This window comes from Mustela nigripes, chromosome 5 (genome assembly GCF_022355385.1).
Source record: "Mustela nigripes isolate SB6536 chromosome 5, MUSNIG.SB6536, whole genome shotgun sequence".
Taxonomy (NCBI): domain Eukaryota; kingdom Metazoa; phylum Chordata; class Mammalia; order Carnivora; family Mustelidae; genus Mustela; species Mustela nigripes.
Window position 1 is genome coordinate 52,398,089 of NC_081561.1, and position 15,087 is coordinate 52,413,175.

General features: G+C 38.0%; 1 protein-coding gene across 8 annotated transcripts in view; it reads left to right on the plus strand.

Moving 5' to 3' along the window:
- PKHD1 (PKHD1 ciliary IPT domain containing fibrocystin/polyductin) overlaps positions 1-15,087 on the plus strand; it is a 478,342-nt gene that overhangs the window by 456,213 nt on the left and 7,042 nt on the right. For 5 of the 8 annotated variants that reach the window (XM_059400260.1, XM_059400262.1, XM_059400263.1 and 2 more), the window contains one exon: positions 9,769-14,081. In XM_059400260.1, coding sequence (XP_059256243.1) covers positions 9,769-10,172 — 404 coding nt within the window. In that variant the 3' untranslated portion in view covers positions 10,173-14,081. Of the gene's footprint in view, positions 1-9,768; positions 14,082-15,087 lie in introns of those variants that run through there. The other 3 variants (XM_059400266.1, XM_059400267.1, XM_059400265.1) reach the window with 1 other exon arrangement.

Sequence of the window (15,087 nt, forward strand, 5' to 3'; positions counted from 1 at the left end):
GCTAAGGAAATGTTGAAAAACAAAAATAAAATGGGGGGCATCACGTTATCTGATTTTAAGCTTTACTACAAAGCTGTGATCACCAAGACAGCATGGTACTGGCATAAAAACAGACACATAGACCAGTGGAACAGAATAAAGAGCCCAGATATGGACCTTCAACTCTATGGTCAAATAATTTTTGACAAAACAGGAAAAAATATACAGATAGTCTCTTCAATAAATGGTGCTGGAAAACTGGGCAGCTATATGTAGAAGAATGAAACTCGACCATTCTCTTACACGTACACAAAGATAAACTCAAAATGGATAAAAGGCCTCAATGTGAGACAGGAATCCATCAGAATCCTAGAGGAGAACATAGGCAGTAATCTCTTCGATATCAGCCACAACAACTTCTTTCAAGATATGTCTCCAAAGGCAAAGGAAACAAAAGCGAAAATGAACTTTTGGGACTTCATCAAAATCAAAAGCTTCTGCACAGCAAAGGAAACAGTCAAGAAAACAAAGAGGCAACCCACGGAATGGGAGAAGATATTTGCAAATGACAGTACAGATAAAAGGTTGATATCCAGGATCTATAAAGAACTCCTCAAACTCAACACACACAAAATAGACAATTGTATCAAAAAATGGGCGGAAGATATGAACAGACACTTCTCCAATGAAGACTTACAAATGGTTATCAGACACATGAAAAAATGTTCATCATCACTAGCCATCAGGGAGATTCAAATTAAAACTACATTGAGATATCACCTTACACCAGTTAGAATGGCCAAAATTAGCAAGACAGGAAACAACATGTGTTGGAGGGGATGTGGAGAAAGGGAAACCCTCTTCCACTGTTGGTAGGAATGCAAGTTGGTGTAGCCTCTTTGGAGAACAGTGTGGAGATTCCTCAAGAAATTATACATAGAACTTTCCTCTGACCCTGCAATTGCACTACTGGGTATTTACCCCGAAGATACAGATGTCGTGAAAAGAAGGGCCATCTGTACCCCAATGTTTATAGCAGCAATGGCCACGGTCACCAAACTGTGGAAAGAACTAAAATGCCCTTCAACGGATGAATGGATAAGGAAGATGTGGTCTCTCTCTCTTATGCCTCCATCAGAAAAGATGAATACTCAACTTTTGTAGCAACATGGACAGGACTGGAAGAGATTATGCTGAGTGAAATAAGTCAAGCAGAGAGAGTCAATTATCATATAGTTTCACTTATTTGTGGAGCATAACAAATAGCATGGAGGACATGGGGAGATAGAGAGGAGAAGGGAGTTGGGGGAAATTGGAAAGGGAGGTGAACCATGAGAGACTATGGACTCTGAAAAACCATCTGAGGGTTTTGAAGGGGCGGAGGTGGGAGGTTGGGGTACCAGGTGGTAGGTATTATAGAGGGCACGGATTGCATGGAGCACTGGGTGTGGTACAAAAACAATGAATACTGTTATGCTGAAAATAAATTTTAAAAAAAATTTAAAAAAAAGAAAATATAGATCAATGACATAAAGCCAATTTTTTATAAGAAATTGATTTTTATGGCAGCAGTGATGGGTAGCTCAAAGGAATAATATTTAGCTTACTACTTTTAAGGCAGTGTGATACTGACAGAAGAATATTTGGAGATATTAGTGCAAATAAAATTCAACTAAATATAAATATTAAACATACAAGTGTAACATGATAAAAGAAATGAAAATAAAGGAAAACAAATGTTAGTCTATAAACAGAGTTAGTAAATTTGACTATTTAGAACACTTCTCAATCTAGGTTCACACTTCAAAAAATACAACAGTATGGGGCACCTGGGTGGCTCAGTCACAAGTGTCCGACTCTTGGTTTCAGCTCAGGTCGTGATCTCAGGGTTATGAGATTGAGCCCCAGGTCAGGCTCCACACTCAGCACTCTGCCTGAGATTCTCTCTTTTCTTCTCCCTTTGCCCCTCCCCACCTTCACTGGCATTTGTTCTCTCTCTCTCTCTCAAAAAAAAAAAAAAAAAAAAAACACCAAAGTAAACTCCATATGGATTAATGAGTTAAATCAGGTTTACTGAAGCATATCCATTGCTGGAATATTATAAAAACACTAAAATGGAAATCAATCATAATATAATATGGGACTAAATGCATTTTTCCCTTCAACTTTTTAAAATTTCCATACTTTCTGATTTCCCATACATTTCTTATTAAAAATATATGATAAATTTTCACTTAAAGAAACAAATAATCTAGATTAACTAATTTTAATTATTACATATGCCTTCTTCAATATGTGGGCAGGCAGGACTGTTGCCCTTATTAACAAATGAGAAACCCAAGGTGGAGTGCATTCTTTCTGTTGGTTGATCAACTATCCTTCTGTCTGTTTCAGATCCTACTTCAGCTCCAGGGTCCAGGTGATTATATTTAAACTTCTGTGCTGAAACCAGTTCATCCGACACAGAATGCAGGACATGGAGACTAGGCTGGGAAAAATGAGCAGTGAGGGTGGTGGGAGGGGGAGGAGAGATTCATTGCTAATGTTCCCCTTACAAAAGGAGCCAGTAGCAGTACCCATACAAATTTAAAGTAGTCACAGGAACACCATTTACTTGTTGCCCAAGAAAGTTTTGGAAAACAAAAGAGGTAAAGGATAGCTGGAAAAGATATAGCTGTTTATGATGAATTGGACCCAAAACCACTAGCTGAAAAGATCCAAAACCATCGAGTCTTCCTTTTCATAGAAAAGGGATATATGTTTCCATATTTTATCCCATTCTTCCTGAAACTCGATCAAACCCACCAATGGGACTCTAGGTGTCATGGTGCGGCCATTTGATATCTTATCTCTCCATTTTAATGGGGACTTACCAACAAGGTGGAGGTAGAAGAGAGACATGCCAATTCATATGTTTTGATATTCACTATTCTTCCTTCCCTAAAACCCAAACATTCAGCTGAATGCCTTAGGACACGTATCTACTATAAATTCATTTTTTATCTAATTTGTCTGAGATCTAAGCTTCCTGTGGAGGTCCAAGATCAAAGGATCTGATTCCTTCTGATGTCAGTGCTGACATATAATGTGTACTGACTTAGTTCTGTCTATAACCTCACAGTGGGAAGCAGCCAGGCTCCCTGGGCACCTTTACACAGTGCACTTTCATTTCAACTAGGGAGTCTGTCAGGTATGTTGCTGATTGGAGCTTCCATGTAAATAATTCATGGGAGATTTTTAAATGTTTTGGGGCCTGCAAAGGGAAGATATGCTTGTGTTAGTCTTTTATGAATAGATGCAGACTTGAAGAACAAGATGGAACAGATCTCCAATGATGGTCTCTCAAAAACAAGATAACAATATCTTCAATGGGTTGAAAATAGGTGACTTGTCATGTTTGATTCCTCTTCTATGAAGTGGTGTTGGTTTTACCAAGGGATAAACATTCAAAGTCTTTTTCCTTCTTTTTAAAGTTTGCTTCTATCTAACAATGTATTATTCTTGTTCTTTGGCTATTTGCTGATCTCAGTAAACTATGTCTTTTCCTCCTGGTGGGAGCAGTAATTATGGAAATGACACCAAACTCAGTAGTTGGCATAGGACTTGGCATAATAGGAAGACGAGGTTGATGGCACAAAAAGTTCCTTCCTGGAAGAAACTCAACTCCCAAGAGGAAGATGAGACTGTCATACAAGGAAAGGTAACTAATGATAGAAGCAGCTGTCCAAGTCAAATGAGAAACTTTAGTCAACAAGTATTGAGGCATAAATCAATGCCTGTCCAGGAACGGTTCTGGAAGGATCTGAAGATCCCATACGGAAACAAGGATACCTGAAATTTCTCATAGCTCTAAGCAAGAGAATCATCCCATAGTTAGGTCATATCCCATAGCAGATATATGCCAGGGAAAAGGACTGTGGGAAAGGAGAGAGAAGACAGGAATAGCATAAGTTCAGCAGAACATTAATTGACGCATCACAGAAACAATGTAAACAACATGATTTCTTTATCTCACTTGCTTGCTCCAAATCAAAATTAAATCACATACACTTATATTATGTCATTACTCTCCCTTTCCTCACATCACTTCCCCTTCATTATTAGATTAAAATGACATGGAAAATTGGTACACTTTTGTCCAATACTGTCTGTTAGAGTGTGATACAGACATGATCATTGTCTGCTAATGCACATCAAAACAACTCTTGGGAAACTGAGAGAGGAGATAATATACAGGTTAATAAATTAGCATTTATATTACATATCAAATAGTGGTTAAGGAATTTGGAAGTGAGATATAAGAAAAACAGGCATGGGAAATGTTAATGACAGTGTTGTCACATACCCTTCCTCCGCTTACCCCCCAAACTTCCACCCCCACTCCCCTGTCCCAGGAATTTAGGATAGTTCTCAACCTTTGTTTTCACTGTAAGGCCCACAAAAGAAGACATTTGCATGCATGCCATATTTCCATGCATGTATCCAAGCCAACATTCTTCTTAACTCCCCACTTCTATCCTCAACTCTACACAGTATTATGTAGTGCTTAGAGTACAGACTCTGGAGCCAAGAATCTTGAATTCTGTCAAGTAAGTAAGATCTGTCACTACTTTGTATGTGGTCTTGGGAAGCTACTTAACCTCTTTGTACATCAGTGGCCTCCCTTCTAAAAGGGAGAATAGCATTTACTTCAGGGGTTGTTGTAAGTATTAAATTACATATATGTGTATTTAGTGCCCAACATGTGTTAATCTCTATAATTGTTATTTAAGTGTTATTTTCAATAATTAGCCCATTCCTCTTCAAAAGACAAGTCCTAGAATACAAATGAATAAGGGCATTACTAACTGAACAATCTTGTTTCTTTTAATTGGTTAAAAACCCTATAATTTAATAAAATGTTTTTTAATCAAATCAAGATACCTTGATGTTTATAAGAAATAGAATGATACATCCCTCAATACATAATGTGTTGTGACAATAAGAAACTCATCAGTTAGGAAGTACTTCCTGAAGGAAGTAAGGCATTGGGGGAGATGAATAAAAAACAGAAAGTGTTGGAAGATAGGATGAAAAAGGATTTCAAGGCTAGGATATTTTAAGATAATTCCTACAGGTGGGAGATGAGGTGATTAGGGGAAGAGCTCAGACTTTTGGGCTCAGAGGAGGGTGCAGCCAGACTGAGCACTATGTGTCTATCAAAGGAATCAGATTTGAACAGCTGGCCCTAGAAACTTGAAGTTACCAAAGTTAGAAAGGAGTATACTTTCTGAAAATAATGCTTATAATTTGTAAGCCAGTATGTACATTAAGTTTCCATGAAACACTCAGATGAATGGTTCTTTTTTTTCTTCCTGAAGTTATCATCATCGCAGTAATAATCCAACCGCAACACAACAGCTGAGCTTTATAGGGTCCTTCATAGTTTACAAGGTGCCAAACCATGTTGTAACTCATCTGCTTTCATGAAAGTTTTAGAAGATAGCAGACCAAATTTTCCCATATCATTAAAAGAAAACTGCACTCCAAAGGGTCAATTAGTTTTCCTAGTAAACCCAGACATAAGTTCAATAGGTTTAGTAGTCCTTGTATTCTTACTACCTGCCCTGAGGTCATGTATGAGTACACACATGCATATGCACACATATGCACACATACATATACACATGCACACATACACATGTTCACACACACACACACACACACACACACACACACACACACAGTGAGCAGTAGCCAGAATGTGAAATTAGGGACTTTGTTACTGTGAAATGCTTTTCCATATGTGTCATCTGAAAAAACTTCCCACTTTCTTGAACATTCTTCTTAACAGAGAAGGAAACTAGTATCAGTGTTCAGTTAACAGTGAGATAATTTCTGTAGAACATAAAAGCCGAGTAAAAGCAAGCCCATGTTTTCAAGGAGGCTATAATTTCTTGGGGGGAAATGTAAAATACATTAATGCCCTTATTTTATAGTATTCATTCAAGAAAAACTCATTAGCACCTACAGCCACCAGGAAGTTGGACAGCCACCAGTAATACAGTCTGAGTGGGATATTTTTATTTTCAATTGGTTTATTTTCATGTGCACCAAAAAATGTTTTGTAGTTTTTTCTGATGCAATAGAAATATATTCTGTTTTGCTTTCTCTAGATTACAAGATCTCTTCTGTTTTCTAATCTCTCAACTATAAGTGGGGATAGTTCTTAAGTCCCTGACCCATATCTAGATATTCAATAAATGTTAGCCTTTTTCTCTTCCCCACCACTGTTCCATCTTGCACTCAGAATCTGTCTGCTTGGCTGTCCAATATTTTTGACTCTGGCCTACTCTTCTTTGTTATGTTTTGCTCAAACTATTGTAGTAGTCTTTCAACTGACCTCCTTCTCTCCCCCACAGTTCACTGTCTTCATTATAGAAAGGCTCTTCATCCCCAGATGAAAATAATATGTCACTGCTCTACTCTAAAACCACCACCTCATCTTCTGTGATATAAATTCCAGATTCCTTAGTTGAGTTTTCAAGACCCCTTATTTATTTATGAGCTCTATCAAGTATGATAACTTTTTTCTTTTACCACTCTCCCCCTACATCCACATCTATATATACAACTTCAGTTCTCCGTGTCTGGAGCTATTTTCAGAGTCCCCAGCGCATCTTGTTTGTTTTTACTGACTTGGTTTTGCATGTGCCATCCTGTATATTAGAATGTCTTTCTAACATATTATGCCTCAAAACTTGAGTCATATCCTTTGTGAAGTCTTTCTAACATTTCAGGCAGGGTTAAGCAATTCCTCTTTTGTCTTCTCTAGTATTTTACTTACATATTCACTATACACACTCACTATAAGGCTCTCAACTTCATCAGCTTAGAGGTCTGTTTCCCAGAGCCCCTGGAGAGCAGGGGACATGTTCCCAGGACGTTTGTTATCGTAGGACCTAATACAAGCTCTGTGCATTTTCTGATTTATGTCTGTCTCCACTACTAGAGCATAAACGCATGATATTAGGACTGCTTCTTGTTCATTGCTGTATTTCTAGGCCTACCACATAGTAGGTGCTCAGAAAATGAATGAATGAATGAATGAGTGAATGAAAGGAAAGGAAAAAAAAAAAGAAAGAAAGGGGAGGGAAGAAAGAGAGGGAGGGCGGGAGAAAGGGAGAGAGAAAGAAAGAAACTAATAAGCCAGTGAGAAAATAGATGAGATCTCCAACGAAGAATCTCTACAGGCTCCAAATGAGTCCTCCTACAACCTAGTCTGAGCACCTGAAAAGGGATTGCATGAATGAAAGAGGGTAAATAAAAGGTAGAATGTGAGAAGGACTTGACAACTTCATTCTTCAGAGATATTAAATCTGAGGCACTTTTGAAACTTCAGAGTGAAAAATGTCTCAAACCTTCAGCAACCAAGATATTTGGCAAATAAATGCAAATCTAAGAGGTGACATTTAAAAAATTGATGAGAATGGAAATATATAAGCAAACTTGGGGAAAAAGATAATCCCAAGTTAGACATCTGGAGTCTCTCTTGTTGGTGGTGCTTGCTTTTTCATTTTGATGTGAATTTCTATAATGTTTCTATCTGTGTAAGATAAAGATATCTAGAGGGCTATTAATTTAGGGTACATTTTTTACTAAGATAAACCATAGACAGAGTAAAAAAAAAGATGTATATGGAATCCTATTAAGTTATTATGTTAGATGGTAAAGACCAGGCTAGCTAAATTAAAATCTTATATCTTTATTTGGAGGCTTTGTAACTTAGGGCAAGTAACTCCACACTCTGTACCTTTGTTTCTCCATCTGTAAAATGAGGACAATAATGGGACCTGCCTTCTGGGATGGCTATGAAGATTAACTGAGTGAATGAATGTAAAGCATTAGGAACAGTGCCTGGCAGGGATGAGAACTCTCCAAGCATTAGCAATTTGAATTATGGTGATTATTTTTTGAAAAGATTTTATTTATTTATTTGACAGAGAAAGAGAGAGATCACAAGTAAGTGGAGAGGCAGGCAGAGAGAGAGGAGGAAGCAGGCTCCCTGCTCAGGACCCTGGGATGTGGGGCTCGATCTCAGGACCCTGGGATCATGACCTGAGCCAAAGGCAGAGGCTTTAACCCACTGAGCCACCCAGGTGCCCCTATGGTGAATATTTTTTATCCAGTCTACCACATTGTAGATTCTGGGTAGTTCTTAGCATAAATCATCTTATTTGACCTTCAAACAATCCTATGAGGTGGGTACCATCAATATAACTGTTTTACAGATGAGGAAACTGAAGCACATGGAAAATAAGTACAATCCACCCCAAACCGGATATCTGACTACATTTGTTTGATTCCCAGCCTGTACTCTTAGCTTTTTTGCTCTGTTGCTTCTAGGGACCATCTCTTATATATTTAATACCATAAACATCTGTTTTAGTAGGTTTTACTTGACTGCATCAGTAGAACTCTATATAGCTCTAGTTCATCTTTATGTATTACCCAATGATATGATAGGTTAGTTAGCTTATTCACATATGGCATGATCACATTTTAAAGGCTGGAAGTGTTATGGCTTATATAATACATCCTGCAAAGAATTGGGACAGATTAGGGCAAAAGTGCCCAGATCATCTGTTTACTGTGGCAGTACCAATGTTGCACTCTTCTGAGTTGAATATTTATTCCGCTGAGTAGGAAAATAAAATATAAATGAAATGTCAAGGGAAGAAAACTGTAATTAAAATAAGACTGCTAAAGTGAAATACATTTTAGTAAATTGCAAAGTAGTACTTGAGAGTAATATGAAATTATACAACTGAAGTCCAGAGAGGCTAAGAGACAGGAAGGATGAAAGTCACAGAGCCAGCTAGCAAGGAAGGGGAACATTTTTTTACTCCAGTCTAGTGCTCTTTCTCTCCTTCCACTATTACACAACCCGATATGTATACACTCATATGGATACATGTTTATTGATATGTTTATGTTATCTCTACATATGTTTAAATTCATGTCATAAAATCAAAGATAATCAAATTGTGAGTTTGTCATAAAAACCATAGTGTTAAGACTGGCTTTTAGAGCTCAAATTTCTTTTTTTTTTTTTTAAGATTTTATTAATTTATTTATTTGAGAGAGAGAGAGAGATTAGGGGGAGGCAGGGAGTAGACGCCATTGAGCAGGGATCCCAACGTGGGGCTCAACCCCAGGACCCTGAGATCATAACCGGAGCTAAAGGCAGACCCTTAACCAACTGAGTCACCCAGGCACCACTAGAGCTCAAATTTCTCAATACAAATGTGAGTTGGCCTGCTTGGTAAGATCTGACTGTAGTGTGGTTTTTGTATTTAAGCCATTGTGCTTACAAGGAGAAATTCTTGTTGACTTATCCATATCATAAAAGGTGTTCTTTGGGGGAAATTATATTATCAAGTTTTTGTATTTATTTGTTTGTTTCTTTGTTTATTAATGAAGCCTAATGCAGGGCTTGAACTCAAAACCCTAAAATCAAGGCCTGAGCTGAGGTCAAGAGTTGGATGCTCAACTGACTGAGCCACTCAGGTGCCCATATCAAATCTTTATTAGATAATTAATATTAATTATACTTTGGGCATGGGATACAGTGGCTTTTTTTGTTAAAAATATATTTCTAAATGCATTTGTAGATCAATAAACTGATACAACTCAATCTTTAATTGACAGTATCGTTTCTGGAATGCGAAGTATGTCAAGTGAGGGTTCTTAACCTTAACTGATTTGAGAACTAAATCCATTTCTTCCCTAACTTCTTTTCTCCCACAGAGATAAAGATGAAGGTGATTGTGGACAGGCTGAACCAGCTTCCCCACCAGTCCCTGAATGGAGTGTCCCGAAGGAAGGTGGGCCGTCGCGCTGCCCAAGAGGAGGGTGGCCGCCGAGAAGAGGTGGTTGCACCTGCTCCCAGTATTATTGGTGTCACATCCCAGGGTCACACCTGTGCTCCGGGCTCTCCTGCTCAGCAGGTGTACCTTCAAGAGACTGGGACCTGGAAGGAGGCCCAAGAGCAGTTGGTCAGATACCAAATGGCAGGTCAAGATCAGAGATTGCTGCTTTGCCCAGATCTCAGACAAGAAAGGGAGCAGATGCAGGGCCAGACCCCATTGAGCCAGGAAAGAGGCCACTTGGGGCTTTCTCAAGAGAAGAAAGCCTCTTGTGGTGCTACCTAGGAATTCTGTCCTCATTCTGTACACCTGGAAACTATTCAGGAACAGCTGTGATAGACACATGAAAATTGATGTGCTCATGGGCTTTGCTGAGACTTGCATTAAGGACAAAGATATAAAAACAGTTAAGTTTGGAGAAAGCAGTTGTCCATGGACCAAAGTTACATTTTTTTTTAAACAGTTCTTCCTGTTAATAGCTGGGTTGAATTTAAGACTAGAAGAAAACTATTTGGGGAAACTAGAGATAACCAAGGGCCGAAGCAGATTATTAGTGAACTCATTTTTCAGAGCACTGATTTTTGGAGAAGATAATGTGTACACCTGTCTAGTGAAGGAGGGAAGAGATTATATTGAATGTACCTCTCCAGTCTGTGTGCGAGGGGTTCTAATGAAGACCAGAGTAAAGGGTCAACTGGTATTGAGTTGGGTAAGGATGCTAAAGGCAGTTTCACTTAATTCAAACATCTGAAGAGTGCTCATTAGTGTTCAAACTGGACACTTTAAGCAGCCTGATTGTGTCCTTGGCTCTGAATCCAAAAGGACTTACACTCCAAGGGAGTAAAACAAAGATGGTAGAGGCGAGGAGAATCTCCAGAAACAACTTGTTCTCAGTTTTCCCTAAATATAAATCAGGACTTACCAATCTCTGAGAGATTCAGAGGCTGTCCTATTTTGAATTAGAACAGAGAAAAGAAACAAATGCTTCCTTTGCAGAATTTTAAATAATGATGCTCTGGAACTAGTCCCATAGTAGGTACAGGCAGGAAGTCATCATGGCTCAAGGCATCAATGGGAAAGTATGTCTTGCTCTACCAAGAGTTTTTGGGAACATTCTAAGTCTTTTGTCCACTCTTTAGATGTATTATGGACATCTCAAACCTTAAAGCCGCCTTGAAAGGAGTGAGGCAACTTTCTCTGTGACACAGTATTGGATTCTGAGGAAGATAATGATTAAGTATCAAAATTAATGTTCTCCAAGAAATTTCAGTCCAGGCTATCTGTGTTTAAGAAGGGCATTGATGGCAGGGTGCCTGGGTGGCTCAGTGGGTTAAGGCTTCTGCCTTCGGCTCAGGTCATGATCCCAGGGTCCTGGGATTGAGCCCTGCATCGGGCTCTCTGCTCAGCAGGGAGCCTGCTTCCCTTCCTCTCTCTGCCTGCCTCTCTGCCTACTTGTGGTCTCTCTCTCTGTCAAGTAAATAAATAAAATCTTAAAAAAAGGGGGGGGGCATTGACGGGCAATCTGGCCTATAGAAATTTACTCTGGAGGTCAAACTGGCTCCCTGAATCCTTTTGTGTGTGTGTGTGTGTGTGTGTGTGTGTGTGTGTGTGTGTTCTATTTGGGCACTAACAGTATTTAAAAATATAATAAAGAAAAAAATAACTTGGTTTGGGCAGATTATGCCTTTTCTAGTTTAATTAGTCCCCACTATAACCTGTCCTTTATCTCTTTTTTTCTAGTTTCCTGGTTTATGAATTTATTTTATTTACAATCCTTAGTATATACATTGAGTCATCAGAGATCTGTAATGTATTTGTACAACAGCATTTCAGAAGTTAAGGCTTTCAAGAATTAGGAAGTGATGGCAATCTTAGCACTACTGCTGTGGATTTGTCTATACATTCTCCCTCTCACTCTGGTGACTTCTTTTACCACCACAAATTCCAGCCCAGATTTCTTTCCTGAGCTCTACATCATAGAATTAGCTGCCTACTGAAGTTATCACACTAGGATATCCCAGTGGGTTATGCCACTAGGTTATCCTATGGCCACTGTGAAGCTAACATAGCCTTAAAACCGACTTTTCCTCATGCTTGCCCTAACATAACACATGACATCACTGCACTCTGATTGAACATCTAGAGGTCAACCCAGACTTCATGTTCCATCTTACTCCACCCAACCATTTATCAGCTGCTATTCCTACTCCTTTAACCTTTACTAGCTTCTTACAAATTTTCCATGTGCCACAAGACAGATCTTTCTGGAAGGCAAGTTTGACCCATAATTAATCAACTTGGGATCCTGGAGGCCAAAATGGACTCTTTGGACCTTAAGAGCAGCCAGAAATAGCCAGAATAACTTGCAGGGCTCTAATATGTGGTATAGAATTTCAGAGTCTAGTCAGAATCCTCTAATCCATAATTAAGACAGTCCTCTTTTTCTTCTCAGAAAATGGGAGAACTGGGCAAATACTATAAGCCAAGACAGTAGCTCTTAGTTCATTTATGTCTGGAGATGAGCTGGTAGATAAAGCACCACTATCAGCCACCCTTAAACTTATTCAGACCATTAACACAGGTGGCCCAGAAGATATTTCCCGGCAGTGACAGAGCTTACTCTTTATTAAAATAAATAATTAAAAAGTGTCATGTTCTTCTGTTATTTCAAAGAAACTCTTCTTGCTTCTCATTTCTGATTTTCTATACATGGTAGATTCGTTTCCCTCAAGATACTAAACAAACTAAAATTCTTAAGAGTTCAAAAATATTTATAAATATTTCTGGATGGTAAAATCAAGAAGTAAGGGTGCAGAGAACTAGGGTAGTTCCCACAATCTCTCAAGTTTGAGGGATTCTGTTCAGAGAAGGTACCAGACTTTGACAGAACTTTGAGTCTCCCTCAGTCAGAGTGATGGATGATCCAATCTAACCAGGGTTGTGTCCCACAGTAGGTTTGCCCATATTGTTTCCCATTGAGGCTACTGAGAACCGAGAGGCTCAAACCTTTCCAGGATTACTTAGTGAAGAGCTCTCTTCCATCCAGCAGTCTAAAATCCAAATGTATGAAATTACTATACTTTGAAATGTATGCAAACTCTATGCAAAGATGAGTATGGGGAAAATTGAATGTAAATCACATGCAAATATTATTCAACCAAGCCTCTATAAAATTGTACATGTCAATAACAGTAAAGGATTTTAATTAATTCTGTCATTTAAAATTCATGCATGTATTCCATATTTTGTTTCCAGAATTTATAATATATTCAGTGTCAATTTTGAAAGAGCTATAAACAGAAGGAATTACTCTACTACTGAGTGCAGAACAGTTGATTTCAACCTACATGATAGCACCGTGACTAATTGCAGATATATTTGAGAAACAGATCACATTTCCTGAATGTAATCTTTTAAAAGGGACAAATCATTTTTACAAAGTTAAATGACACTTCAGTGGTAGAATATTGAGATTTGTATGTTTACAAATATTCTTCTAACATTTGTTGTTTTTATACTTGAAAAAAGACCAGCATTCTCTGTGCTTGGAACAACTCAAGAAGAGAGTATTTTCTGCCCATCAATCTGGTATCTTTTGAGACAGAAGATTGACTTAATGCATTTGGAGGTCTTGCTAGAATTTACTGTGTTTTGAAGAATTGTTTCTCTTTTCTTATTTCAGTCTCAAAATAATGATTCATTTATTATTATCCCTACCTATTTTATTTCAAAGTTAGTAGCTTTAACAAGGGGAAAAAGAGTCAATTTCCTTTTGAAAAATATGAGAAATGGCCACTTCTATACACTTTATAGATGAAGAAATTGCCGTCAATTGTCAAACTCTTGCAGTAGTCCATGGCAAAATTAGAAATTTGTCTGGACTATATCTGATTCTTTCTAAAATGTCCTCATGTAACAGTGCATCCATCCAGTAGAATGACTGATGTAGAAAATTATACAAGATATACTATTAGGCTAAAAAAAAAAGAAAGAAAATTGCAAAGCAATGTGTATATTACTCTTTTCCTCTAGTTTACTTAAATATTGAAAAATTATGGAGCGATGGTGTATAATTTTTGAAAATAATAGTTATCTTTAGGGAATGAAGCAGGTTTGCACTTCAGATTTTGTATCTTTTTTGTATTTCATTGTTTTTATAAGACATTTTACTATTAATATAAAATTTAAAGAACATTTTCTGCAACTTATGGTTGACTGGTGGTTAGCAATCTCTTTATTTCTCTTCCAAGAGTAGGACTCGCTTATGGAAAATGCATTTAGCTCTTAATGGAAGACTTATATATACAGGAGGAGGACAAGATGGTGGAGATGATGATTGGGTCAGAAAGAGGGGCCAAAGAGGAATGAAAGGGAAAGATGGGAAAGTCTTCAACTGAAGAAAGAAATGTTTCTTGTGGACAAAGACTAGGGTGCTCACAAATCTGCATTTCTACCACTGTATCCCTGGAATGTCATACAGGGCATGCCACCTAAGGTCCCATCTGTATAAGTGGCCTAGAAGGAAGACCTGAAGATGGTTATGGACTCAGCATTTCTCAGTAAGATTCAAATATAAAAGAGCAACCTTTCCATCACTCTTATGGAGGAAACATTGTAGAAACAAATGCTCACCTTAAGTCATGAGCAGACCCAACACAATGCCCATTGAGTAGTATGCCTCTATCCCTCTCAGATCAGTGCCATACTGTGCACTTCTTCCAGCCCAGCTTCATAGCATTTATTGTAAATCCACACCACATGGTATTAAGACCTGAACACAAAGAGGTGACTCTTGGTAGCAGCTATCACAGCACCCTTATTAGGCAGATTCCAGAGACTCAATGTTTTGTGATAGAATCTTAAGTAAAAAGATTGTGGGCTTTAATTTGCAAATCATAGATGTGGCCTGAGAAATAAGATGCTCTAAAATTTTCTTAAATTTGGGAATGAATAAAAAATCTTGTATGTTTTTCTATACTTTATACAACTAGAGGTGCTATAAACGTGGACTACAAGTCTAGTAATACCAAGTTTTCTTTTTAGAATTCTTTTCCACATGTCATCATTCTGTTCCTAAAGATGTCACTGCCTCCATTATCAGCTCTATTTCAACAACATCCATCTCTCCCCATCTACTGGATTATTCCCATGGCTATTCAACATGGTTAAGTGGCTTCTAGTTTAAAAAAAAAAAAATGGC